At 40.6% G+C, this 27,809-nt stretch overlaps 3 protein-coding genes across 17 annotated transcripts in view; 1 reads left to right on the top strand and 2 right to left on the bottom strand.

The window, feature by feature from the left end:
* anks1aa (ankyrin repeat and sterile alpha motif domain containing 1Aa) overlaps positions 1–6,960 on the bottom strand; it is an 81,459-nt gene extending 74,499 nt beyond the window's left edge. For 3 of the 14 annotated variants that reach the window (XR_012594920.1, XR_012594919.1, XR_012594921.1), the window contains exon 1: positions 6,346–6,958. Coding sequence is in view for 6 of the 14 variants with exons in the window: in XM_074643685.1 (XP_074499786.1) it covers positions 6,346–6,518 (173 nt within the window). In the remaining 8 variants the exon portion in view is untranslated. Of the gene's footprint in view, positions 1–6,345 lie in introns of all 14 variants that reach the window. The other 11 variants (XR_012594918.1, XM_074643685.1, XR_012594923.1 and 8 more) reach the window with 7 other exon arrangements.
* A 2,538-nt stretch (positions 6,961–9,498) lies between these two features.
* Positions 9,499–13,203, top strand: taf11 (TAF11 RNA polymerase II, TATA box binding protein (TBP)-associated factor). Its single transcript, XM_074643701.1, has 6 exons — positions 9,499–9,709; positions 11,452–11,658; positions 11,825–11,955; positions 12,058–12,145; positions 12,221–12,317; positions 12,444–13,203. The coding sequence occupies exons 2-6, from the start codon at positions 11,494–11,496 to the stop codon at positions 12,572–12,574; spliced, it is 612 nt and encodes a 203-aa protein (XP_074499802.1). The 5' UTR covers positions 9,499–9,709; positions 11,452–11,493; the 3' UTR covers positions 12,575–13,203.
* Positions 13,191–27,809, bottom strand: part of bltp3a (bridge-like lipid transfer protein family member 3A) — a 29,713-nt gene continuing 15,094 nt past the window's right edge. For both annotated transcript variants that reach the window (XM_074643683.1, XM_074643682.1), the window contains exons 8-21: positions 27,243–27,423; positions 26,946–27,032; positions 25,929–26,099; positions 25,417–25,562; positions 23,148–23,289; positions 21,920–22,113; positions 20,608–21,809; positions 20,252–20,436; positions 20,027–20,166; positions 19,400–19,550; positions 18,367–18,635; positions 17,887–17,995; positions 17,648–17,739; positions 13,191–16,078 (exon numbers count right to left, since the gene is read on the bottom strand). In XM_074643683.1, the coding sequence (XP_074499784.1) occupies positions 15,962–16,078; positions 17,648–17,739; positions 17,887–17,995; positions 18,367–18,635; positions 19,400–19,550; positions 20,027–20,166; positions 20,252–20,436; positions 20,608–21,809; positions 21,920–22,113; positions 23,148–23,289; positions 25,417–25,562; positions 25,929–26,099; positions 26,946–27,032; positions 27,243–27,423 (3,186 nt within the window). In that variant the 3' untranslated portion in view covers positions 13,191–15,961. The remainder of the gene's footprint in view (positions 16,079–17,647; positions 17,740–17,886; positions 17,996–18,366; positions 18,636–19,399; positions 19,551–20,026; positions 20,167–20,251; positions 20,437–20,607; positions 21,810–21,919; positions 22,114–23,147; positions 23,290–25,416; positions 25,563–25,928; positions 26,100–26,945; positions 27,033–27,242; positions 27,424–27,809) is intronic.

Genomic DNA, 27,809 nt, shown 5'->3' with positions numbered 1-27,809 from the left:
TTTTTGTTTCTTTTTTAACACCGGAAGCACAGAGAGATGTATTTAGAAACCATATAAAAAGAGAACTAAGCGACACAAATGTGTCTTAATGTTTTAAGCACTTTTTAATGTTGTGAAAAGCACCATTAAAATCATTGGGCCTCATTCACCTATATCTTCATAAGTTTGTTTTTAAAATTTGTTCTTGAGGAAGGTCCTAGAAAGAAAAGTCAGATTTATGACATGTTCTTAAACCCTCAGATTTGTTCGTACCTGTGTTCTTATGATGAATCACATTGTTCTACTAAGTTGAAAGTGCATGGCAGTTGGTCCTAATTTGCATATGTAAACGTAAACACCCCGCCAATCACCATAAAAAGGGCATGAAAAGCGTCAGCAGTGGAGATAAAATAACACAAAAAGATGCAGGGGATGCTATTACTCGTTCTGTGTTGAAGTGTAGTGTTTATTTATTTTAAAAGACCATAATGCTTTGTAAAATAATGAAAATAATTATCAGAAAAATATTATAAATGATGAAAATATTATTATTATTTAAATCCTATATTATTGTACAACTGTAGAATTGAAGAAAATGCAATAACCAATTATTTTTGTCAGCACTCAAATGGGCGCAAGTTTGCTCTTGAGTGTGCGTAGATTCTGTTCTTACCTATGGACCCACTGTTGTGATTGGTCAACCAAACCAAACTCTTCAGACTCCCCTCCAGCTCAGCTCTAACTATTTTTGTTTGAGGGCATGCCAAACTAGCCGCTAGGCCGGTATTATGGAAATGTGTTACTTGGTGACATCACCACGTTACGGAAGAAAAGGCGGGACATCTAGCAAGGCGTTTCAGGCAGTTCAGGAGCAGTGTTTCTGTGGGGGAGAGTAACTTCCATTGGCTGTGGACTTTTTAAGTTTGCAGACCTTTTACATGCACAAAAACACACTAAAGGAAAAGGAAAAAGCCCAGAAGCATTATAGGTCCTCTTTAAGAATACATTTCTTCTTAAGAATGGTTGGTGAATGAGGCCCAATCTTATTATCATCGTTGTTTGGCATCTTTACAAGATATATTTTATATTTCAGACAACTCCGAGGAAACTTTCTCTCTACCAACTAATTAAGAAACCCCTGACCCACTTGTATGAAAGCTATTTTTATCCTCCCATCATTAGATTAAAGTAAAGATGGCTACATACTGCGTGGAAAGGACACTGTATTTGTCAGTTTCTGCTGCCCCCCACGCTCACATATGTGGAATTCATCACTGCTACCGAGTGCCTGCTTTCTCAGACTACACAAACACGGGCCGTAAACATAACGCGCAGAGCAGAGCATCCCAAACTCAGATGCTCCTGGAATGCTAACATAGTGGTGTTAGATTTCCCAGCTACCACTGCTCCCTTCTGGGTTCAACCAGCTACAGTTTCTTTCAGTTCAGAGGTCAACAGTTGATGAAATGGGACTGCCAAACCTGCTGTTCGCCCAGCTTTTGGCTACCAAAGACAGGAATGATCTGAGGCTCTTACCGGTACTGTACAAGTGGTAGAAACTGCCTTGTTAATGCTGTCCGCCTGCACTCAAACAGCAGGCAGTGAGAGTTTTGCATGCGCTCTGATAGCTGCTATGAAACCCAGCTGAAGACGGAGGGTGTCAGATTCCCGCTGTGAGTCTGTCATCTGCAGACACACCATCCCGAGTCCTACAGTGCACCTTCACACTCAGTGAATTCTAAATGCACAAAGATCCTAATAACAAAAAAGGACAGTATGTGCTCATTTTTATGCAGCAGCTATTTTCTCGGCAGACACCAGTCTGAAAGCACCGGTCCGCTTGGGATGAGCCAGAGATTGTGGATGTAATGAGATGGAATGATCTGGAGTTGTGCCTAAGCCTCTTAAAATGCTAACCAAGTCATTACACTGATAGAAAAAAAAAATGCTTTCCTCGCTAGCATCTAGAGAAAGGAATCACATGTTGCTAAGAGAATACATTTCAAGAAGCCTTTGTGATATTTATCACCAAATATTACAAAAGCCTGACTTGTATTAGCCTAAACTCTAAATAGGTGGTTTAATTCCATCCAAATGATAGCTCAATTTTCTTTGTAAAACTAAAAAAAAAGTACAGAAAAGGCCCAGCATGGTCTTTAGGGACTGATGTGAATATGAAAAGCCGTCATTCTACGCTTTGTCAGCGGGACAAAGGACGCGGCTGTGAAGCTGGGAGACGAGCCCTCATCTGGCTAAGCTCTCAGAGCGTCTGTCCAGAACTCCATGCATTCCTCTGTTAATTTCCCCTCAGTGGGCAGGCACTTTCTCTGCCAGGGACTTGTCTTACCTCCGGTCGGACCGCGGCAGCTGCCTGTGTTTGGACAACCTTGTCCAGGAAGTGCTAGGGAAGATTTCTTGCTGTAGAGCTCTGGGATCAAAACGGGTCACGGGGGGCCTCAGCAAAAACTACGGTATGGAGGAAAACACAGCCTTTTTAGAGTCCATGCCCTAAAATAAGACTTAATATAGACACCAATCTGGCCTATAAATAAATCCAACAAACACTATCAACTCATCAAGTTTACTTCTGCATCAACTACGACTGCACCGAAGGTTACACCGTGACCTTCTGACTCCAGGAAGCCCCGCCCAGCTCATTTTGGTGATAATGGAGCGGCACGGAACAAATGTTTGGGGCGGCGGCGGTGTTAAACACGCCGGGGTCACTGTCTGTCCCATGGCAACCGCTGGGATGCAGCCTCCTGGGAAAGCAGACATTCCTCAGAGCAGCGCAGTACAACTGCCTGGTTACAAAAACAACACAAGTCATGACATGCACCCCATTCCAGAGCAAGAACGACAAAAATCTAGTGGAAACACACTCAACACACCTTCAGAGAATAGTGATGAAGCTGATCAGGTTAGATTATTCACCTGCGTTGCCTGTAGTTTAATTAAATCAATACAATAAACAGGTAGCTGTTATTGACTATATTCTGCACAACAGCACTGCACAAGACACAACAATTAAAGGGTAACTTTGGTATTTTTCAACCTTATTTTCCCATGTTTTTGTGTCTAACTGACTAATAGGGACAACAGTTTCTGAAATTGGTCAAGTATTGAGAGATAACTCTGTAGACGGCAGCTGCTCACAGGCTTCAATATGATTCTATTGGGGCAAGCTGGCACCGTCATTTATGTCCACTAAAAATGCTTGTTTCTGCCATTATAAGAAAGAGTCTCGCTCAAGGAGAAGTCTCGTTTTGAAATCTGGCGTGGTGACGTGTTGCCCGGACGACAGCGGTGGAATACATCCATGGTGGAAACGTGAGTGGAAGCCGGACAGAGTTTGTTGTATTGGACTGCAAAAAGCGTAGTTTAGTGTTATCTAAATGATTTTCAATGTCATGGCTGAATATTAAGATGCTTTCTACAATGTGGATGAGGTCTTTGAATTCAATGGCTGCCCGTATTTATTTAAGCCAGAGTATACGGATATTCAGATTTCACAACGAGGCTCCTTCTTGAGTGGGACTTGGGCACAATATCAAACAAACCAGATCAAGCAAAAGGTAATAAAACGGTTTTATTTCTCTGTAGGGTTCTTTCCATAATGTTGTCAGACACTTATAGTAACAATCTGAGCCTGTCAGTGGCAAAATCAAGCACTTTAGTGAACGTAACATAACATTGACGCTGCTCACTTGCCCTCGCAGCTCATTTCCCAGCTGCAGCGTTCTCCCTCTCAATACTGGACCAATTTCAAAAATTGTTGTCCCCATTAGACACAAAAACATGGGAAAATAGGATTGAAAATAACAACGTTACGCTTTAAATGACTGTTTATGCTACAGATCAACAACAATTACAAAAGATACTTTATTACAGAAACGGCAGCTAAAGGTTTTGTAATAGAGTGGAGTCCAGCAGGAGTGTAAATAACACCCATCCCCATGTTGACATTACAACCAACACAGGTGACAGTTTGCTAAATAAAGATCCTACAGATCAAATCTCCTCTGACAGGATTACAGGCCTTCACTTTCCAACAATGGATGATGAATAAGTTACAAAGCGATTCTGGTAAAAGGAGAATAAAACGGAAACACGCCTACCAACACAAAGCCCGTACCACTGTAGTAATTCACTGTGATGTCCTTATTGACATTTTCATTATGCAAACTAAATCAAATGTCACGCACAATAGCAACTATCCCCCGGGCTGTATCCTGTGGTCACTAATCTTGCAACTTGTTATATTTTATAGGAGCCTGTTCTATAAACTCAGGTGGATTTTTAAGTCTATACACCAGTAATTCCTTCATTTCCTACAAAATCTAGCCAATCATTTCCCAGAGCTATCGTTGCCAGACATTGATTGCTCGAGTCAGAATAGATGACACAATGGGCTCTTCAGTCCACCCGCACATCTTGTGTGCCAGCCTCGACTGCATGACATCTTGGAATTGGATTTCCGATTAGACGGGTTTAATGTAATTACCTTGAGTACATTGTGCAGTCCGTACCGAGTAACACAGCGATGCATCACCTCGAGGTTCGCCGTAACACATGTCCCTTGAACGAAGGTGGCTGGCACCGGGCTGGCTTCCCAGAGGAGCAATGTTATGTTGTGATTGACAGATGTTCACCTGCATGTGCTCAGCATTCAAATAAAGATGCAGAGAAGACCACTTGTAGGCTTTTGACATTCAGCACATCTACTAGCTATATGTCACTTGTATCTATATGCAGACATATAGAAAGAAGTCTATGTAGCTCTTCTCCAAGGCAAAGCTGTTCTTTTCTTTCTTGGCAGATCCTAATACTGCATACAGCACAATCTCAGCTACAGTATGGATGCATCAAAAAACTACTATCACTTTCAGACAAATATGTTTCAGCCCAGGGAAATACTACAACCCTGTTGTCGTAAGCCTATAATTCAGATAACATCTGCAGAACAAAATTAAACCCAGAACTTATCAGATCCATCATATTTCACCATATTATTAAATATTACCCAGCAGCCCCCATCTGCACAAAGGTAAAGGGACGGTACATTAGAGGAAGGCCCGACCATCCTGCCTCCTTTTGATGCAATCTTACGTTATGAAAAACAGGGACTCAGGCCCATTACCCACGCCTTTACCAATATTAGAGATGCACCGATCCGACTTTTTATGTCCCGATACTGTTAGCGATACCTGGGTTTTGGGTATCAGCCGATACCGAGTACTGATCTGATATCAGTGTTTAATTAATAAGCTGTATGGCTCACTGTGTGGAAGTGACTGGGATCATTCTTTTATGTGTAAGGCAACATCAGGCCTGAATTAAACATAGCTTTCCTAACTTTGTAAAAACTAAATGTAAAAAACAGGAATTTAAATTCCAGTATATAATGTATATAGTATATAAACATAGAACTGAATAGATTGGCCACATTGTTACCAATACCCTCATCCAGCTGTGTAAGTCTGTATGGCCCGATATCCGATCCGGTATCAGTGCATCCCTAACCAACATGTTCCATCTTAGAGAAATCAGTTTGGGTATTTTCATCTGAGCATCTACCAACAGACTACATACAGTCTGTGTGCACAGGTGGCATGTGGGCAAGAATGACAGGTACTGTATATCGAGTATGGTTTTCTTTCTTATCTATAAATCACAAGGAGTGAGCTGTATGAACAAGCATTGATGACAGGCAAAAACCTCAACAGAGGCAGCAGCTAAACATCTCTAACCTTTCATGGTCATGATCTTATAGGTGTGAAAAACCACATCAAATGTCTACCTCACCAAGGACTTCCTTCCTGTGACCACTGAAGGATAGAAATGAAAATCTGCTTACATCTCTGCAGCTGAAGGAAGGAAAAGGGGTTTCAAATCTGATATAAGAAGATTTTTGAGATTATATATGAGATATATGCTGCTTAGAAATTAAGAGTCTGGTTCTGACAACTGCATGGTTTTCTACTGCACCTTCACCAGTGAGTCTAGACTGTATGTAAGCAATTAATAATGCATCTGTGTTAGTTTTTTAAAGAGGCCATGCATGGGGCTGTTTTGTTGCAGATTTCTGTAGTTTAGTTGCATCACTACCTTACCTTACCTACCAGGCCATTTATGCACATTACAGGCACACAGAGCTGGGAGCTAACAAAGAAGCTCCTGAGCTGCACTGGTTCAGGTTGTGTGTTGTTATGGCAATACAAAATAACCATTACTCTGTAACTAGCCAAGGATATTTAAAATACCGTATAACAGTGAATGATTAGAGCATGTTTGACAGGGGCAACACTGCCTGTCTGTCTCCCATTCAGTTATACATCCGCCTCCCTGTTTTCCCAGAGAGCCTACCTGAGCAGACTGGAGAGCGCGGCTCCGTGCCCGCCGCTGGTGCCTCCTCCACCGGCTCCAGACGAGCCGCCTCCGCCGGTGCCAGCGGACTGTCTCTTCCCGGATAAAAGCTTCTCCACGGCGGCCAGGTTTCCCGTGCGAGCCGCCTCAAGAAGTTCCTGCTCCTTCCCCATCGCGGATCCCAGGAAGGGAGAAAAAAACAGAGGGGAAGAGAAAGAGGGGGGCTTGGTTGGTTGAGGGACTGAAATTCCTCTGCGATTCTCCCGTTTTCTTCCCGACCTCCAAGATATTCCTCAGCGGGAACAAAAGCTCCCTGTCTCCGCCGCTGGATCTGGATCTGGATCAGTCCGTCCGGATCCACGGCGCCGCTGCTGCTCAAAGGAGGGAAAAGTTTGGTTCAGCAGCAGCACGGTACCAAGCATCAAGCAAACTTCCTCTGACCAGTCCCCGGAGACTCGTCCGTCACTTCCTCGATACGGCCCTTTCTCTCTGCGTCTCCAATCCGACACACACATCCACTAGCACCTCCTCCTCCTCCTCCTCCGAGCTGCTGCTAGTAGAAGAGATGGATGGGGATAAGAAAGATGGCGCCAGAGCTACATGCTACAGACAGGACTGAGTGATAATACCATCCAGTAGGTTGACATATCTGTTGTCACATCTACAGTCCAAACCTACCTTTAATTATTTACCGCTATTAGTCACTTATCTATGACAGAGTATTAGGGCCACATTGAGGGGGGAAAAAAACTGAGATTTTATTACGTGAATAAAGTCGTAACTTTACAAGAAAAAAAGTCGTAAAATTACTAGAATAAAGTCGTACCTTTACGAGAAAAAAGTCGGAATATTGCGATAATAAAGTCGTAATTTTACGAGTAAAAAAGTCTTGATATTACGATAATAAAGCTGTAATTTTACGAGAAAAAAAGTTGTAATATTACGAGAATAAAGTTGTGATTTAACGAGAAAATAAGTCGTAATATTACGAGAATAAAGTCGTAATTTTACGAGGAAAAAAAGTTGTAATATTACGAGAATAAAGTCATAAATTTAGGAGAAAAAAGGTTGTAATATTATAAGACTAAAGTCGTAATATTATGAGAATAAAGTCGTAATATTACGAGAATAAAGTCGTAACTTTACGAGAAAAAAGGTCGTAACTTTACGAGAAAAAAAGTCGTAAAATTACTAGAATAAAGTCGTACCTTTACGAGAAAAAAGTCGGAATATTGCGATAATAAAGTCGTAATTTTACGAGTAAAAAAGTCTTGATATTACGATAATAAAGCTGTAATTTTACGAGAAAAAAAGTTGTAATATTACGAGAATAAAGTCGTAATTTTACGAGGAAAAAAAGTTGTAATATTACGAGAATAAAGTCGTAATTTTACGAGGAAAAAAAGTTGTAATATTACGAGAATAAAGTCATAAATTTAGGAGAAAAAAGGTTGTAATATTATAAGACTAAAGTCGTAATATTATGAGAATAAAGTCGTAATATTACGAGAATAAAGTCGTAACTTTACGAGAAAAAAGGTCGTAACTTTACGAGAAAAAAAGTCGAAATATTACAAGAATAAAGTCGTAATTTTACGAGAAAAAAAGTCGTAATATTACGAGAATAAAGTCGCAATTTTAAGAGAAAAAATAGTTGTATTATTACAAGAATAAGATCGTAACTTTACGAGAAAAAAAGTCATGCAGGTCCTGATGCTGATAATAATGTGGTGCTGATGTACCAAAATATTAAGTTTGTGAAACCTTTACTAAAGTATAACTTCACAAGATGCTCCATGTTCCTCATTTTCACACAGGCGGCATGCTGCTCTATTTCCCCCTCTAAAATAACACGTAAAACTTATGACTACTCTCGTAAAATTACGAATTTATTCTCGTAATATTACGACTTTATTCTTGTAAAATTACAACTTTATTCTTGTAATATTACGACTTTATTTTCGTAATATTACAACTTTTTTTCTCGTAAAGTTCTGACTTTATTCTCGAAATCTCAGATTTTTTTCCCTCAATATGGCCTTAATACTCTGTCGTACTTATCTGCATGGGTGTCGACATAAATTCAATTTAATTTAATTTTGATAAAAGCATACACTCACCAAAATGTAACAATTATGAACTTGACTATCAACAATAACTAGGAAGTATTGTTGGCTTTCATGTCAGTTTTGCTTAAAAAAAACTGTGTCAAATTCCCTCATGGGTGTGAAGCATGGAGGTGTGAAGCATGGAGGGAACTTTTCACAACATGTGATCAGATGACAGCATAGACAGTCTTATTGGTGAACGTTAAACACTGTCTAAACTGTAATTTAACTAGATGTTGTAACATAGTCTGAAACTTGTGCCTTAAGAGTTAAATTGTGGTACTGTATTAAAAAGTGTTTTCCTTACACTTAAAGTAAAAAAAAAAAACTTAATAAACGTTGTGTTTAATGGTAGTATGCTTGATATTCTTTTTTTTTGTATTGTGTTAAAAAGTGATTACAAAAAAAGTGAAGACATGTGCAGGGACATATATAAAAAAGACCAAAACATATTATACAGAGAAAGACAAATAACAAAGTACAAAAACAAAACAAAACAAAGGGGATAAAAGCAGGTTGAAGAATGTGTGTTTGTGTGTGTGTGTGTGTGTGTGTGTGATGTGGATAATGGGTGTGTGTGTGTGTGTGATGTGGATAATGGGTGTGTGTTTGGCATTGAATGAGGCTAGATGGTCATATATGACATATATCTACTTTTAAACACACATGCACACATATCTACACACACACATAGAGATATCCTTCCTTTTATGTGTAGAGCATAGGGGGAACAAAAACAAAACAAAAAGAAAATAAATGAGTAAGATATATATATATAATACAGTATATACACATACACATATATATAAATAATATGAATAATATTAAGCTGTTGTAACATAGTTTGAAACTTGTGCCTTAAGAGTTAAATTGTGGTACTGTATTAAAAAGTTTTTCCTAACAGTTAAATAAAAAAAAATACTCAATAAACGTGTTTTAATGTTAGTATATGCTTGATCTTCTTGATGTATTGCTCCGTGTGTTCATGTCTCTCTTTTTCTGTGTCTATAAAGTTCGTTCAAAACCGGAAGCGGAAACCCCGTGCTATGCTATCAACAAACAGAGAGAGCTAGCAGCATTGTGATGCTCTCTTTGCCTTTAGACGAAGGATTGCTTGAATTTAATCAATTATAAGTGCGGCAATCTTAAAGCTGATGTGTTAGCGACCTTCCTTGCTATCTGGCACTAAGTTAAGTTAAGTTAACTATTAGTTTGGCTCATCTCTGCTGTTGTGTTGACGCCTAGCTGCAGAGGAGGTAGGTGCATGCTGTCTTTATCATCTGTTTTTAATCTAAATCTGACCATTAACACAAACCAGTATACTCTTTGTTGACGCTTTTCAGCTAAAATACGTTTCAGTGGAGAATAAATGCTGACGCACGCTGCAGAAGACAAACTGATAGATAGTTAGTTAGCCAATCAACTCTCTTTATATTATTTATTTAACCAGGTTAGTCCCATTGAGATAAACAATCCTCTAACAAATCCTCTTTCAAATACCATATAAGAATACATTACAACCATTCTTTTGTTCATTTTCCCTGATGATGGGGCCTTGAGGCTAAATGGTTGTGGAAGATGTGTATAAAGGTGAAATTTATATATGTTTGGATAATGTGAATGTTATTAGTGTGACACAAATATGATGTTGTATATATGTGATAAATGTCTGACTGGAACTCACTACAAAACACCCTCAAACTAACAGCTCTCACCTCTCTCAACATGTTCAAACAAAAGCTGCAAGAAGTCATGGTTGACTGCTGTACTTGCTGACCAGCCCTCACTTCTCTCTCTCTCTTCCATTTTTACAAAGAACATCCAGTAATCCGCCTTTTTTTGTACATAGTGTTTATTAATTTACCTATGCTGTGTTTAGTCATTTTCTCATGTGTTTGTCATACTGTATTGTATCTGTGCTGTTTGTGTCACTTGTGTGGACTGTGCTACTGCCTCTTGGCCAGGTCATCATTGTAAATGAGAATTGGTTCTCAATTGATTTTACCTGGTTAAATAAAGGTCAAATAAAATAAAAATAAAAATGTAATGTACTTGACTTCGGACCCCAGGAAGACCAGCTGGTGCCATTGGTATCAGCTAATGGGGATCTTTTTTAAATAAATAAATAAACCTCTTTTCCAAGGGAGACCTGGCCAAGACGGTCAGCAGCAAGAACACAAAGTTACAGACACATTGACACAAATAGAGATTAAATACAATTCACAAACACTAAAAGCACTAAAATTTGCATTAAAAGAGAACTATCTAAAAACAAATGGGGGGGACAAAAAGGAACTTTTCTGGGAGTCAGCTGTACAACAAGGGGGCTAAAAACATTGGCATGCCATAGAGTCTGCTTCTTAAGCCTTCATTTGAGATTTAAAAATGTTTAATGATACCAGCTCCTTGATTTTTAAGTCATTTTGGAGCAAAATCCAGGCTGAGGGTGCATAACATGCAAATGCCCTTTCCCCAATTTTTGTCCGAGCTTTTGGGACAGAGAGCACAAAGAGGTCCTGTGAACACAGTGAATACTGTCCACAATTTTTTTGCGTGATAAAAACACTTAAGTGTTGTGGGCGCAGACCCAGAATCACCTTATATATAAGGATGTACCAATGAGAGGGCCTATGGGTTGCCAGTGCAGGCCATCCCACCCGAGAGTACAACTCACAGTGGTGAGTCAGAGCTTTACAATTTGTGATGAACCTTAAGGATGCGTGGTGAGCTACATCAAGCATATGAAGGCACTGAGCAGAGGCGTGCATGTACAAAGCATCTCCATAATCTAAAACCGGTAAAAATGTTGTAGAAACAAGACGCTCTTTTACATTAATAGAAAAACACAACTTGTTTCGAAAATAAAAAAAGTTTTTAGCCTCAGTTTTTTTTTTTACAAGATACAGCACATGTGGTTTAAAAGTAAGGGAGTCATCAATCAAGATGCCACGGTATTTGTAGGCCTTGACAACCTCTATATGTCTTATCGATATTACAGTATCTGAAGCTGCCAGCCTGTGTTTAGAGGGACTGAGTGATTATGGCCGACCCTGCACGGATCAAACCTGAATCTAAACCCGAAAGAACAGCTTCTGCTAACGAGGATAAATCAGAGGACACTGAAGATGCACCTGCCACAGCAAAATCTGCAGATGAAAACAAAGAGTCATCCTCGAAAGATCAGCCCAAACAGGAGGTCAAATCTGTGAGTTCCTCTTGAGCTTTAGTTCTAAACACCTAAACACAAGCAGTCATACAAGAGTATTTAAATGAATGCTGTCTTGACAATATGGATGTGTTTTATGTGGCTTCACAAAGGGCATCTCATTGTTTTTAAGTGGCTCTAAACAATTTTGTCTTCCACTGTGAAGGAAATGGGAGCTGGGGAAGATGAGGAAGAAGGAACATCTGGCCAACCTGACTCCAAAAGACTGAAGGTGGAACCAGAGAAGAAAAAGGAGAAGCGCCAAAAGGTCGATGAGGATGAAATACAGAAGATGCAGTAAGACTGGGATTTCTAACAAAAGATCATTCTCATCCAGAAACACTTTAAAACTCATTCCATTAACACCACCATCCTCCTCTTGTTCTTCTTGTCGTACAGAGTTTTGGTGTCGTCCTTTTCTGAAGAGCAGCTGAATCGCTATGAGATGTACAGACGTTCTGCCTTCCCTAAGGCAGCTATTAAAAGGGTAGGTATTTGTAAAACAGATATTCTTTTTAAATCTCTGAAGCTACTTTATGTATTTTTTTCTTTAATTTTCTAGCTAATCCAGTCCATAACAGGATCATCAGTGTCCCAGAATGTGGTGATCGCCATGTCTGGTATTTCCAAGGTTTTTGCTGGAGAAATTGTTGAGGAAGGTGAGTTGCCGAACGTTCAGACCAAATTAACTGAAACACACAAATAAATACTTTTCATTTGTACTTCTCCCTGCAGCTTAAATTGTGCTATTATGCAAGTTAAACAGTTTGTCTTTGTCCTCGCAGCATTGGACGTTTGTGAGAAGTGGGGAGAAACGCCACCGCTTCAGCCCAAGCATATGAGGGAAGCAGTGAGGAGGCTGAAGAGCAAAGATCAGATTCCCAACACCAAGTTCAAGCAGATTCTCTTTAACTGAGGCACCTGTGTTTAAGATTGAGTGGGGCGCACGCCTGCGATAAAAAGTGGTGCCATAGCTTGTGGAAATCTTGTCATGAAGCCTCTGTAGCCATACCACAGCCAGTGATTTTTCTCTACTAACTAACAGTCAAAATCAGTGGCCGTAGTATTGAAGAATGGTCAATACGGACAAGACCAATATGGTCTCTTACATGAGGGCAGCTGTCGAATAAATCTCACTCTGACCTGCCAATCACCTCTAATTGTCAAGGGAAATGCTCGGTGCAACATACAGTGCAAATCGTTTGAATTGTATTCATGTATTATGGTTGTAAATACAGTACGTTTTATACTGTTTTGGTCTTGTGCCTCAGTAATTTTAAAGAACTTTGGAGAAATGCTTTTTGTTTCTGGTAGGAAAATTGTGTGATGCCTTCAAGTTCCAATGGTTTGAGTTACAAAAATGTGCACTTTTTTTTTTTTATTTATTTCTTTGCTATACAAGCATACCGTGGGTATTCATTTTGACATTTCAAAAAGGTTTGAGCAGTTGACTGCTAAGTTTGACTCATCATTCAGCTCATCTCAGAATTTAGTTTTTCTCACAATACTAAAATAAAGAACAATGTTTCAAGTTTTATTTGGAAATATGTACTTTTTATTGAGGTTAAAGTCGAACAAACTATAAATCACACTAAAATAATTGGAGTGACACTTGAACGTACAACTTGCTGTATGTTTTATAACAAACAAAAAAAACGTGGATGCAATAGATGTTTTTGTTACACGGAAACATGCGTTTTCTATTAACTTAAAGGCACAACTGAAATGTGTTCAGCAATTAATCATTTATTCTTTCACTTTTAAAATATTTCCCACATACTAGCGTTTGGTTCACAGAACCAATTTTGTATTAGTTTCAATGAAGTGATAAAAACAATACAAAATTCAATGTAACTCTACACGACTGACAAAAATACTGATTTACATCCAAACAAGTGCAATTTCCAGTGAATTTATCACACAAGTGCAAGTAATTCACAAGGCATAAACTATGCAACATCGCCTCGGTACATGCATCTGCTTTCATTGGCAACATTTTTGCCAAAGTTGAAGTGAGTCTCGCTTCTCTCTCAGTCCATCTCCTCCTTTTTTGCATGGTCATGAGCACAGGTTATGAGCAGATGGAACTCAGAGCACCAGTTTGTCAGCAGAACAGGGATGCTACTTAACATTGAGACCTGACGGAGGAGAGGGGAAACTGGATTTACAGCTACATGTTGCTTCCAGCATGGGAAGTTCAATTTCGTACCGTTGTATCTTTGTCTACTAAGGCCATGCAAAAACAAAAACATCAAAAGCTGAGATCACAACTACAAGTTATACTGAGGTTAAAGGGCAGTATCTCTGCTGTATTACACTGATAGAGTTAGGACGTGATGAGTACACATGCAGGTAAATCATTTTTCTTTGACAGACATCTTGAAAATTGACGAATTCTACATCAAGAAAGTGTAGTGGTACCGTTCTTTGTCTTGTTTTTGGTTGAACCAAAGCTGTCTTTCTATTGCTTAAATAGTTTACATTCCTTTTTTAAGAATGCAAATGTGTCATTCATAGCTTGCAAGGCAACCAACATTAAAAAACAAAAGATCATATTTGAATGGGGAATGCTGTCAAGTTGAGCCACCAGGGGTCTCACAAGCACACAACGGGACAATGGTGAATGATGAAAGGTGGCTGGAACAGCTTTGGAGCCATTAAAATAAATAACCGTACCCCCACAGGCAAAATGCTAAACCACCGATTCAACAATAGAACATTTGTACATAAAATGTAGCCGACAGGTCTTTTTCTTGAAAGCATTCGTACGATGCATGTTATACAGTCTTTTTGATGAACAAATCCATCATGTTTGAATCCATGCATATCACAGATTTATGCATAGAAAAAGGAAAAGTGACACAAATTTGAACTGGCCTGATAAATGAAATCTGCAGCAGATCAGGATTAAACACACTGAAAAACAGTCAGTTTTTTTTGTGAATTTGGTCATTTACATGACACAGTGTGTGTGTGTGTGTTTGTGTGCATACATTATCAGTACCACCTTTTAAAATGTATTTCATTGATATGGCTTGAATACACTGTAAAGTAACTGGTTAAAAAACAAACAAACAAACATGCTTGGACTAAATAAATATACACACATAAGATCCTGACCACTCTACTATACATGACAAATGTGCACAGAGGTAATCAAACTAGCAGTCTTGAGTTGTTTCCTGGCAAGCTACAAAGCAGTTATCAATGAGATCAAGTATTATAACTCTGGTAGGTGTAATAATAGGCCTAAAAACCCCTTTAAACCAGAGAGTTAGAGTGAAATGACTAACCCAGTTACGATACTGGAGCTACTCTGCTCTCCACAGCCGAGGGAGACATCGAAAGACGTCGTCGTCTTTGAGTGGACATTCGACCACATTGTTTCACAGTACAAAAGAAGCACGACCGACGTTTCACAACTCGAAGACGAATAACACTGGGGAATGATTCGACCCGCGTTCTGAGAACAGTGAGAACTTGATAAGAGTGTGTAACCATTCCACCCTGGTGATAACAAAGCAACCAAGATGGAAATTGAGATGCATCCGTCACTCAGTGAAAGCAGTTATAGTTCTGCTTCCTTTTAAAAAAAAAGAAAAGTGCATTGTTTTCCCTACTGTTCACATCACATTTTCAACAAGTAACTGATATTATTGTCATAATACTTTTAAATGAAAAGGAACACACACACCTAATGGAGGTAATCTACATTACTAAGTCTATTTAGCTTCATGACAGTATCTGTAGATGTGCTTACGTGTAAATTAGCACTGTTCACAACGCATGCTTGACATTAAGTAGATGGGAGCGACTGATGGGACTAGCAGCTGTCTGGCAGTGTCAGCGCACGTGAAGAGGAGGTTTTGGCATGTGCTCAACTTCTGAAACACAAAGAATTATCTGGAGAGAATTAAAAGCTTGATATTTACCCTTGCATGCTGTGTGACAAACGCTGAAAACCACACAATGAGCTTACTGTCCACATGGATTTGCATGAGAAACAACCAGGGTAATTTGTGTTTAGTACCGCAGTGAGGGATATCTAGACTGCCAGATTAAAAAGTAGTACCATTAATGTACCTGTTATAAGTTAATTCACTAGGTTCCCCTTTTAGGAATTGCTATAGGGGCTCTTTTGTAATCTCTTGAACAGTGTGATGAAGTGACCCCAAAGCCAAACCTTGAATCCATCTTCTTTTCAAACAAGTCCAGACGTGCTTTTATTGAGAGTCCAGCTGGTTCCTGACACTCAGCCTGATGCGTCCCATCACTGTTCCCCAGCAGTGATGCAGAGAGAGGCTCAGAGAGCAAACGTGGGGTCATGCTTCCTGACTTCCAGAAGGAGGCGCTCTCTGTCACCGAGGGCCTCGTTGAGAGCAGCTTGGGCGTCAGAGAGCTGGGACTCCAGGGTTTGTCTCTGTAACGGATTATTGGATCGGTTAGTTCCAGCTATGCACGCCTTTTGGCAAGGTGCTGCACGCCAAGTGGGCGGATATCAGATTCCGCCGGACAGAAATAGGTGTAATTACAATACCATTACACAATCTCGTGTACTCTCCGCGTTGTGTATCTTAAGAGCTGACCAGTAACAGGACACCAGTATTACAGCTGTGTTTAAGACAGGCCGAGCAGATCACTGCAGATTTAAACATGAGCAGAAGCTGTAAATCTAACTTGACCTGTTAAAGTATCGTAATACAGAGCGTTGGCACAGCGTTGATATTCATTTTGATAGCCACTGATTTTGTTTTTGCGAGCAGTATCTTGATGAGTTCACACTTTATTTTATGTCACACTTGACAGTCACACACATTACAATACTAAACAAAGAGCTCCTTTTGTTTGTTGGCTCCCCGAGCTGTGACACAGCTGTGATACAGACAGGGCCAAAACAACCACTGGGGGATGTTTTTGCAACCTGTTGTTACTAGGGCTGGGCAATATATTAATATTATATCGATATCGTGATATGAGACTAGATATTGTCTTAGATTTTGGATATCGTGATATGGCATAAGTGTTGTCTTTTTCTGGTTTTAAAGGCTGCATTACAGTAAAATGATGTAATATGCTGCACTTACCAGACTGTTCTGGCTGTTCTATTATTTGTGTTTACACTTAGTCATTATATCCACATTACTGATGATTAGTTATCAAAAATCTCATTGTACTAATATTTTGTGAAAGCACCAATGGTCAACCCTACAGTATCGGCGCAATATCGATATCGAGGTACTTGGTCAAAAATATTGTGATTAATTTTTCTTCATATCACCCAGCCGTACCGGTTACTGTGTGTAACGTTTTGGGGGATATTTAAGTGTGGAAATAGTCTGCAGGATAATGATCAGTGACTACATAATCCTATACCCTTTTTGCACCAAAAGTAGTATGTATATGTAGGTTTTTTCGAGTATGCCTTTCTGGTTTTTTTCTCTGGTGTGTCACGTTCGATGCACATGAATGCGCCGGAAAGCAGGGTTAGTTAACAGTGATAACGTTACTGTGGTTACTTCTTTTTTATATCAATTACTTATTCAGTCTCTCTTGATTGTTGGAATAGTGGAAAGACTAACAAAGACGGTTTTGAAGAGTACCCTTGTAGGAAATACTACGGAGTAGCATGCCCCACGGAGAAAAAAGTTTGTCCATAAAACCCCAAATTTGGTTCCTTTGGCACATTCTAATGCCACTATTCCAACATATACACTGATCTTTATTATTGCATATTTTAATGAGTTTGCCTGCCTGATTGTAAACATGTAGTGAATTATTGTAAAGGAGAATGAGGCCTCTTGTGCCTGTGTCTGTAGATATCTTTTAATATTTAAAACCACGCCTCTTCCTGACTGATCAGAACTTTATCATGATGAAAACCAAATACATTTCCTGTCCAAAAAAAGCCACATGACCCCTCTAGCATCCTGGCGACAGACACACTAAGCTGAAGCATATACAGTATATGGTACTGGTTGGTCTCCCCTACCTCACACTGCTGTTGAACAGAGCAGGAACAGTTTGGGTTGTCCGGGGCAACCACAGGAACACCTGCTGAGGCTTTAGGGTCTGTACCTTCGGCTGCAATCAAAGAGGAAATGGTGAAGATCACTTTCTGTTCATCTTTCTCTGAAGATGTTCCAGCAGATGTTAAAAGCTGGAGTATTTGTGGTTTTACGGTTCATGATCATACTGATGAGTTCAAAAATAAGTTATTTCCTTGCTCACCTTTGAGCCTCATCATGCCGTCGTCACTGCGCTCGAGGAGCAGCTGGTCTACAATGAACGAGGATGGGACGGCTTGAGGGGCTGTAGGGTAGATTTTAGGGCTGTCATCCTGAAAGAAACAAAAGGGATCTTGGCAATTAACCACATGCCTTAACACTCGCTACCCATTACTGTTTATTAAGTCTTTTTACTGCTATTACAGTCTGTCCAAAGCTTCAATTTTATTTACTTTATTTCACCAGGATAATCCACTCAGTATTGCCACCGTGTTATAAGGAGTCCAAAGTATATATACTAAAAACAAATAAAAAAATGGTTGTTTTTCAATGCAGTGGATTTACAGACTGGATTATCCTTAAAAGTTAGATTTTCTTGAGAAAAAAAGATGCTTACATTCAATCTATGTGTTAAGTACTGAGACCATATAATATCATACTGTATTATAATCCTATACAAATCCAGATGTTGTTAACAACCCACCTTCATAGTGATGGTGACGTTGCTCATGTGTAACTTCATCGGCTGACCATCAACGCTGAACTCGTCCTCCAGAAAAGGACCGATGTTCGCCACTGTGGACGCTAACAGCTCTGCTTTGCAGTCTCGAACTCTCATGTCCAGGAAGCCCAAAGACTCGGCCTGAGCAGAGTGTCGCGCTGCAGACGGACCCATTTCTGCTCGCATGCAAACTACTGGAGGGCCCCTGCTGGTACCCGGCCTATCCTGCTTCTGGACTGGTCCGCCTGGGGCTACAGAAACAAAGGAGACGATACATTTTTGTGAGCCACGTGGAGACTTTATTGCACTGCAACACGTTATAGCATGCTTTCCATACTGTAACTTGATCAGGTTCCTTTTTTGAGCTTTTGAACTTTTCGGGGGATCCGTTAGCAGAAATGGAATATAATATAATAAGAATAGTTGTGTTTTCGTTAACTTAGAATGAGCCCTTCATATCTACATAGGGAGCGGGTCCTCTTCACGCTGACCACCATGTTGCTCCACCATGTTTCTACAGTAGCCCAGAACGGACAAACCAAACACTGGCTCTAGCAAGAGCTTTTCGTGTTTTTACGTTACCCGAAGGCCACCATAGTTCTCAAACACGCTTGTAAAACTGCGGTAACGTGAGCCGCAGAGTGCAAAACCGTGGTACCATCAGCCGTCTGACTTCGGTTGCTCCTAAAGTGGTGTTATTATGGTAAGGATGGCCTCTAAGCGAGGCAGATGTGCACTTGGCGGAAAGTGAAGAGTGAGCTGAGGGGTACTCAGTTGGTTGTAATCTGCAACCACACCACTAGATGCCATCAAATCCTACACACTGTACCTTTAAGCATATACTTTTCTAAACATAGACTTTTCTATAATACGATTAGCAACCCACTTACTAGCTGACTATAAAAATGTGTTGCATACTGTACGATTAGTAAACAGAGAAACGTGATTGGAGAAATTATTTTTCAAGAGTTTGTTGATCGGAAACAAACAGCATAGCAACAATAATCCAGGTTACCTTGTATGAGGCCGGCATGCAGGTCCGATACCCTGATATTACCCATCTGCACAGGGCTCAGATTCTGGGTTTCTACAGCCACAACTTGGTCTTCTCCCTTTACTTCCACAGTACAAGCTGTTCCACTCAGGATCAGCAGCAACACCGAGGACTGTAACAGCACATCACAATAAAGTCACATTTAAACCCACCGTAGATTTAGATTTGAAATGAATGTTTGAATTGTTATAATGGTAACACTTTATAATAACCGTCATCAATAAATGGTAAATTGATAGTTAATTAAAATGTAGTTAATAGTTATTTTACTGTTAAACACTGAAATTATAATTAATAATGTTGACCAATTATTAGTATATATCTGAGTATGTACTCAGGGCGATGAGAGACCCCTCCGCTTCGCGTCAGCATCGCCCTTCCGGGGATTCTTTCACAACAATGACCGGCTCGCTGTACATTATCCCTTACATAGCATTACTAATAATTAGTCAAATTATTAATTATCATTTCATTGTTGTTTCATTGTTAACAGTAAAATAACAATGAACTAAAGTTCAACTAACTATCAATTTACCATTTATTAATGATGGTTACTATGAAATCTGTTATATGAGTATAGTAACCCACCATATCCTGAGATACGTCCTCGATACTTTGGGACAGAGAGCTGCTGAGGTCCGCTGATGAACCGCCCTCTGTGCCCGGGGCTGGGCTGCCTCGACTGCCTGCAGGAGTGTTGTTGGGACGCATGGACTCTATACCTGACTCTGGAAACATGACACAAACTTATAGTAGATGTCACCGGTGTAATTCAGAGAAACTGCTTTGAAATCTTGGTAGTGTTTTAAGCACCTGACTCCATGATAACGACAAAATTGTCGCTGACATCACTATCCACGGAGAGGTTTTCATCAGGCAGGCTGCCGTCCAAGATAGCACTATCAAAGGAATGCTGGGACGGCGACTGCTTCATGGATTGGTGGCGCAGGCTGGCAGCCAGAGAGGGGGAGGAGTCCTCTGTACGCTGGACCTGTTCCCTATGAACACACACACACACAACCACACACAGACACACACACACACACACACACACACACACAGAGTGGTTAAGGGACAGCCAGTAAAAGCATGTGGTGCACGGTATGGGTTCCAGACACACAAACACTCTTATGTTGCCAACAGCACAGCAGGAGAGCACTAGCACTTACTTTGCTTGCCCACTGAACAACTTGCTCATCCCTGAGCCACGACTCAGCATACTGAAGGCGTCCTTTGTTATTGAAAACGCCCCTTTGGTCAGGTCCAGCGAGGCACTAAAGGCATCTTTGGTCACGTCCTTGGTGACGTTGATGGCGCTTGACAGCTCTCCCTCCAGGCTGAAGTTGGACAGTTCGCGGGAGAGGACAGGGGAGTGTCCAGGTGAGAGTGGAGGCGAGAGGACGGGGGTGTCCTCCTGTGCTGTCAAACCGCCCCCCTCCAACCCCTCCTCCACAGCCTCGCATGCCTCCTCCACCACCCCATCTTGTTCGTCCTGATCGAACGCGCTGATGGTGTTGAGGGAGGAGATGCCGTTTTCTAACCCGCTGTCCTCCAGCACTGCCGAGTGATGAGTGGGGGAGATGTCGGAGTCTGTTATGCTGTCAGTCTCTGGGGTGTGGGGGACTTCTTCCTCAGACTCCGTGCACACTGGTGGCAACAGGAGACCCAATTCTGCAGAGTCCACCAGGAGGGCGAGGCAAACCGTAGTAGGTTTCGTCTTCTGGCCGTGAGCCTGCTTAACATCTCGTAGATCTCGGCTCAACTCTGCCCCCAACCGAGCCATGGCGTCCTTCATCCTCAGCAGGGCAACATACTGGTAGTGGTTGAGCCACATCTTCACTGGAGTGACGGTGTGGGCCAAGAAGTGGATAGAGGCGAGTGAAGCCTCCTCCTGCTCTGAGGAAGGCTGGCGTTCTGTGCTGGGACTGGAGGAGGAAGACGATGATCCGTTTTTAAAGGGCTGACACATCCACACCGACATGGCGAAGGGCTCAACGAAAGGTTGGGTTCTGCCTTTGGGGAATCGCCGAGCTCCGTCAAAGCCGAGGGTCACGCGGGACATACTGAGAGACCAGACGTCCTGGGATCGTAGCTGCTTTCTGTCCAGAGGCTGGGGCTCTGTCTCTTGAGAGTGCTGCAGGAAGGTGGACGGGATGGGGTGGAAGGCACTCTGGTCTCTGGGGTAGGGACAGGGAGGCTTGTGCTGGAAGAAAGAGCAGCTGGTGAACTTGTCAATGGTGCTATTGAGGTCAGCTCTGGAGCCATGAGGGCAGAGGCGGGAGTTGCTGAGAACCATCTGGGGCACAGTAACAGAGAGGGACTGCGGACGCTCCGGATGGTCCAATATGGAAGAATCCAAGGGGATTACCAACTATAGGAAGGAATAAAAAACATTTACAGACGTTTGTTAGAAATGCAATAAGCTCCGATCAGAGAAAAAACGGGCTACACTCATTTATTTTAAATTTTTTTAAAATTCACCTTGAGCTGAGCTGCATCCAGGCGGATGTCTACATGCTCTTCAGCCCTGCTGCTGTCTTGCAAATGGTAGAAAGCTTTGACCTGGTCCAGGGTGTGCAGCAGACCCCTGGAAAACAGATTGATCCACAGCACGCTGGCTGGGTCCACACAGAGCTGGAGGCCGTTCAGCTGGGCATACAGGTTTGAGGTGGGCACTGGAAGAAGTAAAGAAAGGTCAGAGATACTGATACATACAGGTTATTCACATGTCATCATTTGTAACTATGGCAACCCGACCGACCGACATAGCCTGTTAACCTGCTTATAATACAGCTACCATATTGACCAAAAAAAAACTCTGTTTTTGAAAAAGATTTTTTGAAGATCAAATCTTGTTTTCTTAAAAAAAAAAAGAAGAATTAAATCTGAGCAGAATGCACCAGTATTGGTAACACATTGAAAAAAACAAGGTACGCTGCTATATATCTTTTAAATGAAATTGTCTTGTTTTGAATAGGTGGAAAAATGAACTGCAGCCTATTGGTAGGCCTATTTCTAACATAATTTATGATCTAAAAGGGAAAAATAGAACCATAGGTTATATTTTAATAAGATGCTGTCTGTCTCGCTCACCATGACCTTAAAATTGGAATCATAGCCTACTATTAACCCTCTGAAAACGATGGTGGATCATCTGACTGACATTAACATTACTCTCATTTAAAGGTTGTTGCGGGATTAACTTTTTAAGATATTGGAAATACATTGGCATCATATGAATCTTGAGATTGCAATGAATCCGTTGATACCCCACATGTCATGCTTTCGCTCCAAAGTTGAGCTGTCTTTACCGCGAGGTCGACACCTCAGTGGCAAACAGCAGTGTAATGGCTGACTGTTTGTGCCCGGCACTTGGCGCTCTACGCACTGCGTGTGTGCCTAGCGGCTACACTGAATCGGAATATTAACAAGCAATTCAGAAATAAAGTGCAGTTTTTCATAAAATGCTGATAACTGGCGAACATATACGTGATGAATTAAAAATGTATAATGTGCAAGGTACAAGGATGTAACAAGTAACAAGGCAGAATCACACACACAGGTCACTATTACTACATTTAAAAGGGGGGTTGTGCTGTAATGAAACATTTTAGAACACAAGTGAGTAAAGCAGATATACATCGCTCATACAAAATCTAAACCTGAGAGAGGAAAAAAACAAATATGGTGAAATACGTTCGCATGATACCTGAAAAACTGGGGTTGTCCGGAAAGTAGTATTCAGTGAACTGCAGATGAACTGCTGGGACGTTGTCTGGCAAACGCAGAGCTTTACGGTTGCAGGATAATAAAGACCGTGTCTTCTTGTGTTGACGGCCTCTTGTTGACACCTGAAGGTTGAGGTGTAGAGGTTAGAACAGTGGTGGAAATAACCCTAAATCTGGGATTTGATTTTGCATTTTTCTGCTTCATTCATGACACAAAAAACAGGAACTCAATTACTCAACAAAAGTACAAGTATGTTGCAGAACTAAACCACCTGAGTTTGAACATCAGCGACTTCCTGTCATTAACTGACGGTGGAGACCCAGACATGTACTGAATTCCCCCTGGGAGTCACTTGTTCTCTCAAATGGGGAACTACAAGTGACTTCAACTTTGAATAAAATAAAGAAAACAGTGTGAAATGTCCAAAGTGAAATTGCAGAACCAGCCTGAGAGTGTAATTTGAAGTGGCGGGGGGTTTCTCAGTCTCAGATGAAAATCACTGGAGCGGCCAAGTGAAGTAACTTATTCTTTCTGAGGTATTTTACTGACTCTTGAGAAATAATTTTGCTTACCACTTTAGGAAGTATTACACGGCTGTGGTTGTTCGTACGGCAATTATTACACATACACACACATATCAGCTCTAAACTCTTTTCGCTGCTTCTATCTAGATGTCCTGCTTGTCTGCAATGTTGTTTTATATTTATAAATGTCACTACTGTTTCTGCTGCTTTTCACAACTCTGTGTCCTTTTCCAACATTTAAGCTGCATGTCCTGTTTTAGGTTTTTGTTCTGATGTATTTTAGGATGCCTTCTGTAACACTTTGGCCTGGGACAACAGATGAAAAATAGCCTTTTGGATAATTCTGGCATTTTTTACACCATGTGTATTAATTAACTAATTAATTAATTAATTAATTAATTTACACTGTCCCTTCTCAACTAAACTAAACAAGGATATATCTTCTATTGTTACAGTTTCCCAGAAGGGCAATGTGATGCAGCATTTACACATCGTCACATCAATCAATAATCTGATCAAACATCAGAGAGCTGATCCGAAAGAGACTTTCCTGCCATGCAGAAGCCTGCAGGGCTGCTAATCTAACACGTTTATTTCTGGTTGGAGCAAACTGCAAGTGATGAGCACACTGCAGTTAGCTAGCTAGCCATGGAGCTACAGTTTTGGAAAAGAACACTTGTGTGTTTAAGAGAAGTCACCTCAGTAAGGGGTCATTGATAATGCCTGTGGTCAGTAATTAAACATGCTTAAAGCACTTTGTTGTCACCAGGGTTATTATAGTAAAAAAAAAGAAAATCAGTAGTGAAAAATATTTTCAGTAAACTGAAACAAATAAAAACTATATCCTTTAAGAAAAACTAAAACTAAACTGAAACAATAACGCCACTAACAAAAATAAAATAAAAATGAACATAAATTAATTTCAGTTTTTTTTAGTCATAATAAATCACTACCAAAAAAAAGGGAACAGCATGAATTTCCGTCAACTCTCGTCACATTGAACCACAGAAATTGAACGGACTTGACAATCCAGGAGATGACATTATGCCGCATTGATTGGACACTAAAGTAGCGCTTAAATATGTATTTTTATATGTATATTCAGCTACAGACTTCTGAGACATTACACCTGGCCTAAACAAAAACAAACTAAAACTAAATCTTTCTGAAAAACTGAAACTAAACTAAAACAGACTCTGAAAACTAACTAAAACTAAACTAAGTTGAAATTGAAAAGTCAAAACTTAAATAAAATAAAAACTAATTTAAAATAAAAACTACTAATAACCTTGGTTGTCACATCTTTTCATCAACTCATCACCCTATACTGTGCATGCTTTGCACACACACTAGCCAAGGCCTATACTTCTTACTCGCATGTCAACTGTAAGCAGTTATATCATGAATGCAATCCACAGTAGGGAGCTGGTGGTGACGCCTGAGAATATAATTTTATGTGTCATTTCTTTAGGAGATGATAAGAGATTTGTTGATATTGTCCCTGTTTTATGATCCACTGTAGATCAGTAGTTATTTGGCTGGAGGTTTTATGATTTTAAACTCCTGTTTCCTCAATATGAAAACCATCTGTGACTGCTTTGTCACTGCTAACATTTTCTAAATGCAAGGTGACTTATCAGAGGTACTGCCAATCCCTCAGTCCATTTATTGATGTGAGCTTCTGTTCGAGCAGGTAAATCAAATCAGCTGATTATTAAAGCTTGCCTGGTGAATGTCCACATCATCCATCCTGACCACCACACAGCTGGACCGCAGCCTCTTCAGCGATGACCCTGAAGGAGCCGGGACAGAGTTCCTGCTGGACGCCTGCTCTGTGTCAGAGGGGCTCGTCTTGGGACTGGACTGTCCATCTGCAGTTTAGTATATGCATGGAAGAGAAAACACTTTGTGACGATTAGAAAAGATTAAAATGAAGAGCAAGTCTGCTTCCTGGTTATATTATGACTGATATTTTTACAGATTAGGATGCATCTTTCTTATCATAAAAAATGTTGCAGTTACTGAGCCATGTATTGATTTGTATGGGGGATGGGGTCATAGTTTCAATGCTGCTACTGTGTGGTATTTTGTTGTGTAACGAAGACAAACAAGTATTCATGTTTTATTTCATTACACAGTTTTTGATTGTGTGTTATTGCATTCAAGTTTAGCTGTCACAAAAGAAATAGATTTCCTATAATGAAACAACAACCTTCACATTAATTCTGCACTCATACCTTGAGCTGTCTTTGCAGAGGAGTCCTTGGTTGACTGGGGCACCTCAGCGTGTGGCCCAGGGAACCCAGTAGCCTCTGCTCTCCTCTGGTACTCCTGCAGCAGTCTCCCAGCCCACTGGGCCTGAGCCTCCATGGCTCCACTGTGGCGTTCCCAGTGTCGACATCCGTCAGCTGAAAGAAGGCAGTTATGAATCAGCAACCACTCGAGGCTTAAAACTGATTTCCTCTGAAGAAAACCTGACGCACAGCTAGCTGTTCAGCTCATGAGTCAAACCAGAAATGTCCTCCAAGAGCATTGTAGCTATGTTATTTATTCATTCATTCATTTATTTTCATATATTTCTATTCCCATCTTCCTTTGGTTATTACTGTCCCCCCCTCGGTTTTTTTGTTTTGTTTTTTGCCATCGCTCCCTTTTATATCTAGTTCTCCAGCTTGTCTTGTGCTGTGTCAAATGTTTGTTTTCACATTGATCACTTGTATTGCACTATAAACCGTTAAAAGAAATAAAAAAAAGATTGCTTGTATTTATTTAGCTTTGTCTGTATCTGTATCGTCCTGTAAATATGTCCTCTGCACTGTTTGTAGGTTTATTGAGCGCTACTGAGAAATGGAGTCAAATTCCTTGCATGTGGCCACTTTTCAGTCCTGGATATATGGTTACATGTACATGCTGTATATAAAGTTACACTGTGTTGATATATGCATATCTTTCTTCTGTTAATATTCACTTCCAATTCTTAAATCAAACAGAACAGCAAAATAAAAGCTTTCTTTCTAACCGTGTTTAATCGACCATAATCGGCTCCAGAGGCGGCTCTGCTGCTCTACATTCTACACTTCAGGAATTTCACAAAGAATAATGGCACTGTCCCAGGACATTAGTCCGCTTGAGTAGTAAATCCTCCTAACAGCTAGTCCTGAATGAATGCTGTGGTTAAAGTGGGAGCAGGACAGAGCCTCTGGGTAAACTGCGGTCAAATCGCAGTCAGAGAGAGGACCAGTCGTCACACTCACCAGGTCTGTGGACGGGATAGTAGTCAAAACCCAGCTTCCTGAAAGTCAGCTGCATGGCACCTTGCAGGCCTGGCGGGGGAGCCTCATCTGTGAAATATCACATGATAGCTGATAACAACCAGCTTGACAGTAATTATTAATCAAATGCTTGGCAATTCATCGTATTTTAGGGATTACTTTTGAGCACAATCGTGTCTTTATGCTGGAGTAAAACAGCATACATACACTTGAGTAACAAGACAATAAAGGCCACATGTTGATAATTTTTTGGCACACGCTGAGCTATTTCCAACTAACCGTCATCCATTGAAGAACTGTCGTTGCATATGTGCAAGTCCAAGCGGGATATGAAGGTGTGGTAAGAAGACTCTTTGACATCATAGAGGTCAAAGTATTGACTGGCGTTGCTGGGGGTGCCAGCAGGGGCCGGTGGGGGCTCAGTCCAGAGGTTGTGGAGGCCGGGCGACGGAGGAGCAGTCTACGACACAGAAGAGGTCAAACATCGAAATTACAAAGATGATTTGACAAAATGAAAAAAAAAATATCTTGCAACATCTATAATGTATAGAAAATATATCCAGAAGCAAACTCTGGCGTCTTTGCGTTATCATGAGAAGATTCTGTCTATTAATCTGTGAATACACTAAGCATGTTTTATTTATAGTATCATAACTTTATTTATATATCATGTAGAGACAAGCTTATGCAGGGCTTTCACATGTCACGTCTGTAGACAATACATTTTGAAACAAATAATTTAAAATGTTTAATTATTCATATTTTCAGTGATTTACAGTAGCATACATAGACTTTCAACGAAAAGGGCATATAAACGAGTTGAGATAAAACAACTTTACATGTAAA

The sequence above is a fragment of the Sebastes fasciatus genome, chromosome 8 (genome assembly GCF_043250625.1).
Source record: "Sebastes fasciatus isolate fSebFas1 chromosome 8, fSebFas1.pri, whole genome shotgun sequence".
Taxonomy (NCBI): domain Eukaryota; kingdom Metazoa; phylum Chordata; class Actinopteri; order Perciformes; family Sebastidae; genus Sebastes; species Sebastes fasciatus.
This window is presented reverse-complemented; position numbering and strand designations above follow the sequence as displayed.

What these genes read in the sequence shown, in the direction of transcription:
- taf11 (XM_074643701.1), top strand. Translation starts at nt 11,494, where the DNA reads ATGGCCGACCCTGCACGGATCAAACCTGAATCTAAACCCGAAAGAACA. An exon ending in CCAAACAGGAGGTCAAATCT is followed by an intron (nt 11,659 to 11,824) that starts GTGAGTTCCTCT and finishes TCCACTGTGAAG; the next exon opens with GAAATGGGAGCTGGGGAAGA. An exon ending in CTAAGGCAGCTATTAAAAGG is followed by an intron (nt 12,146 to 12,220) that starts GTAGGTATTTGT and finishes TTAATTTTCTAG; the next exon opens with CTAATCCAGTCCATAACAGG.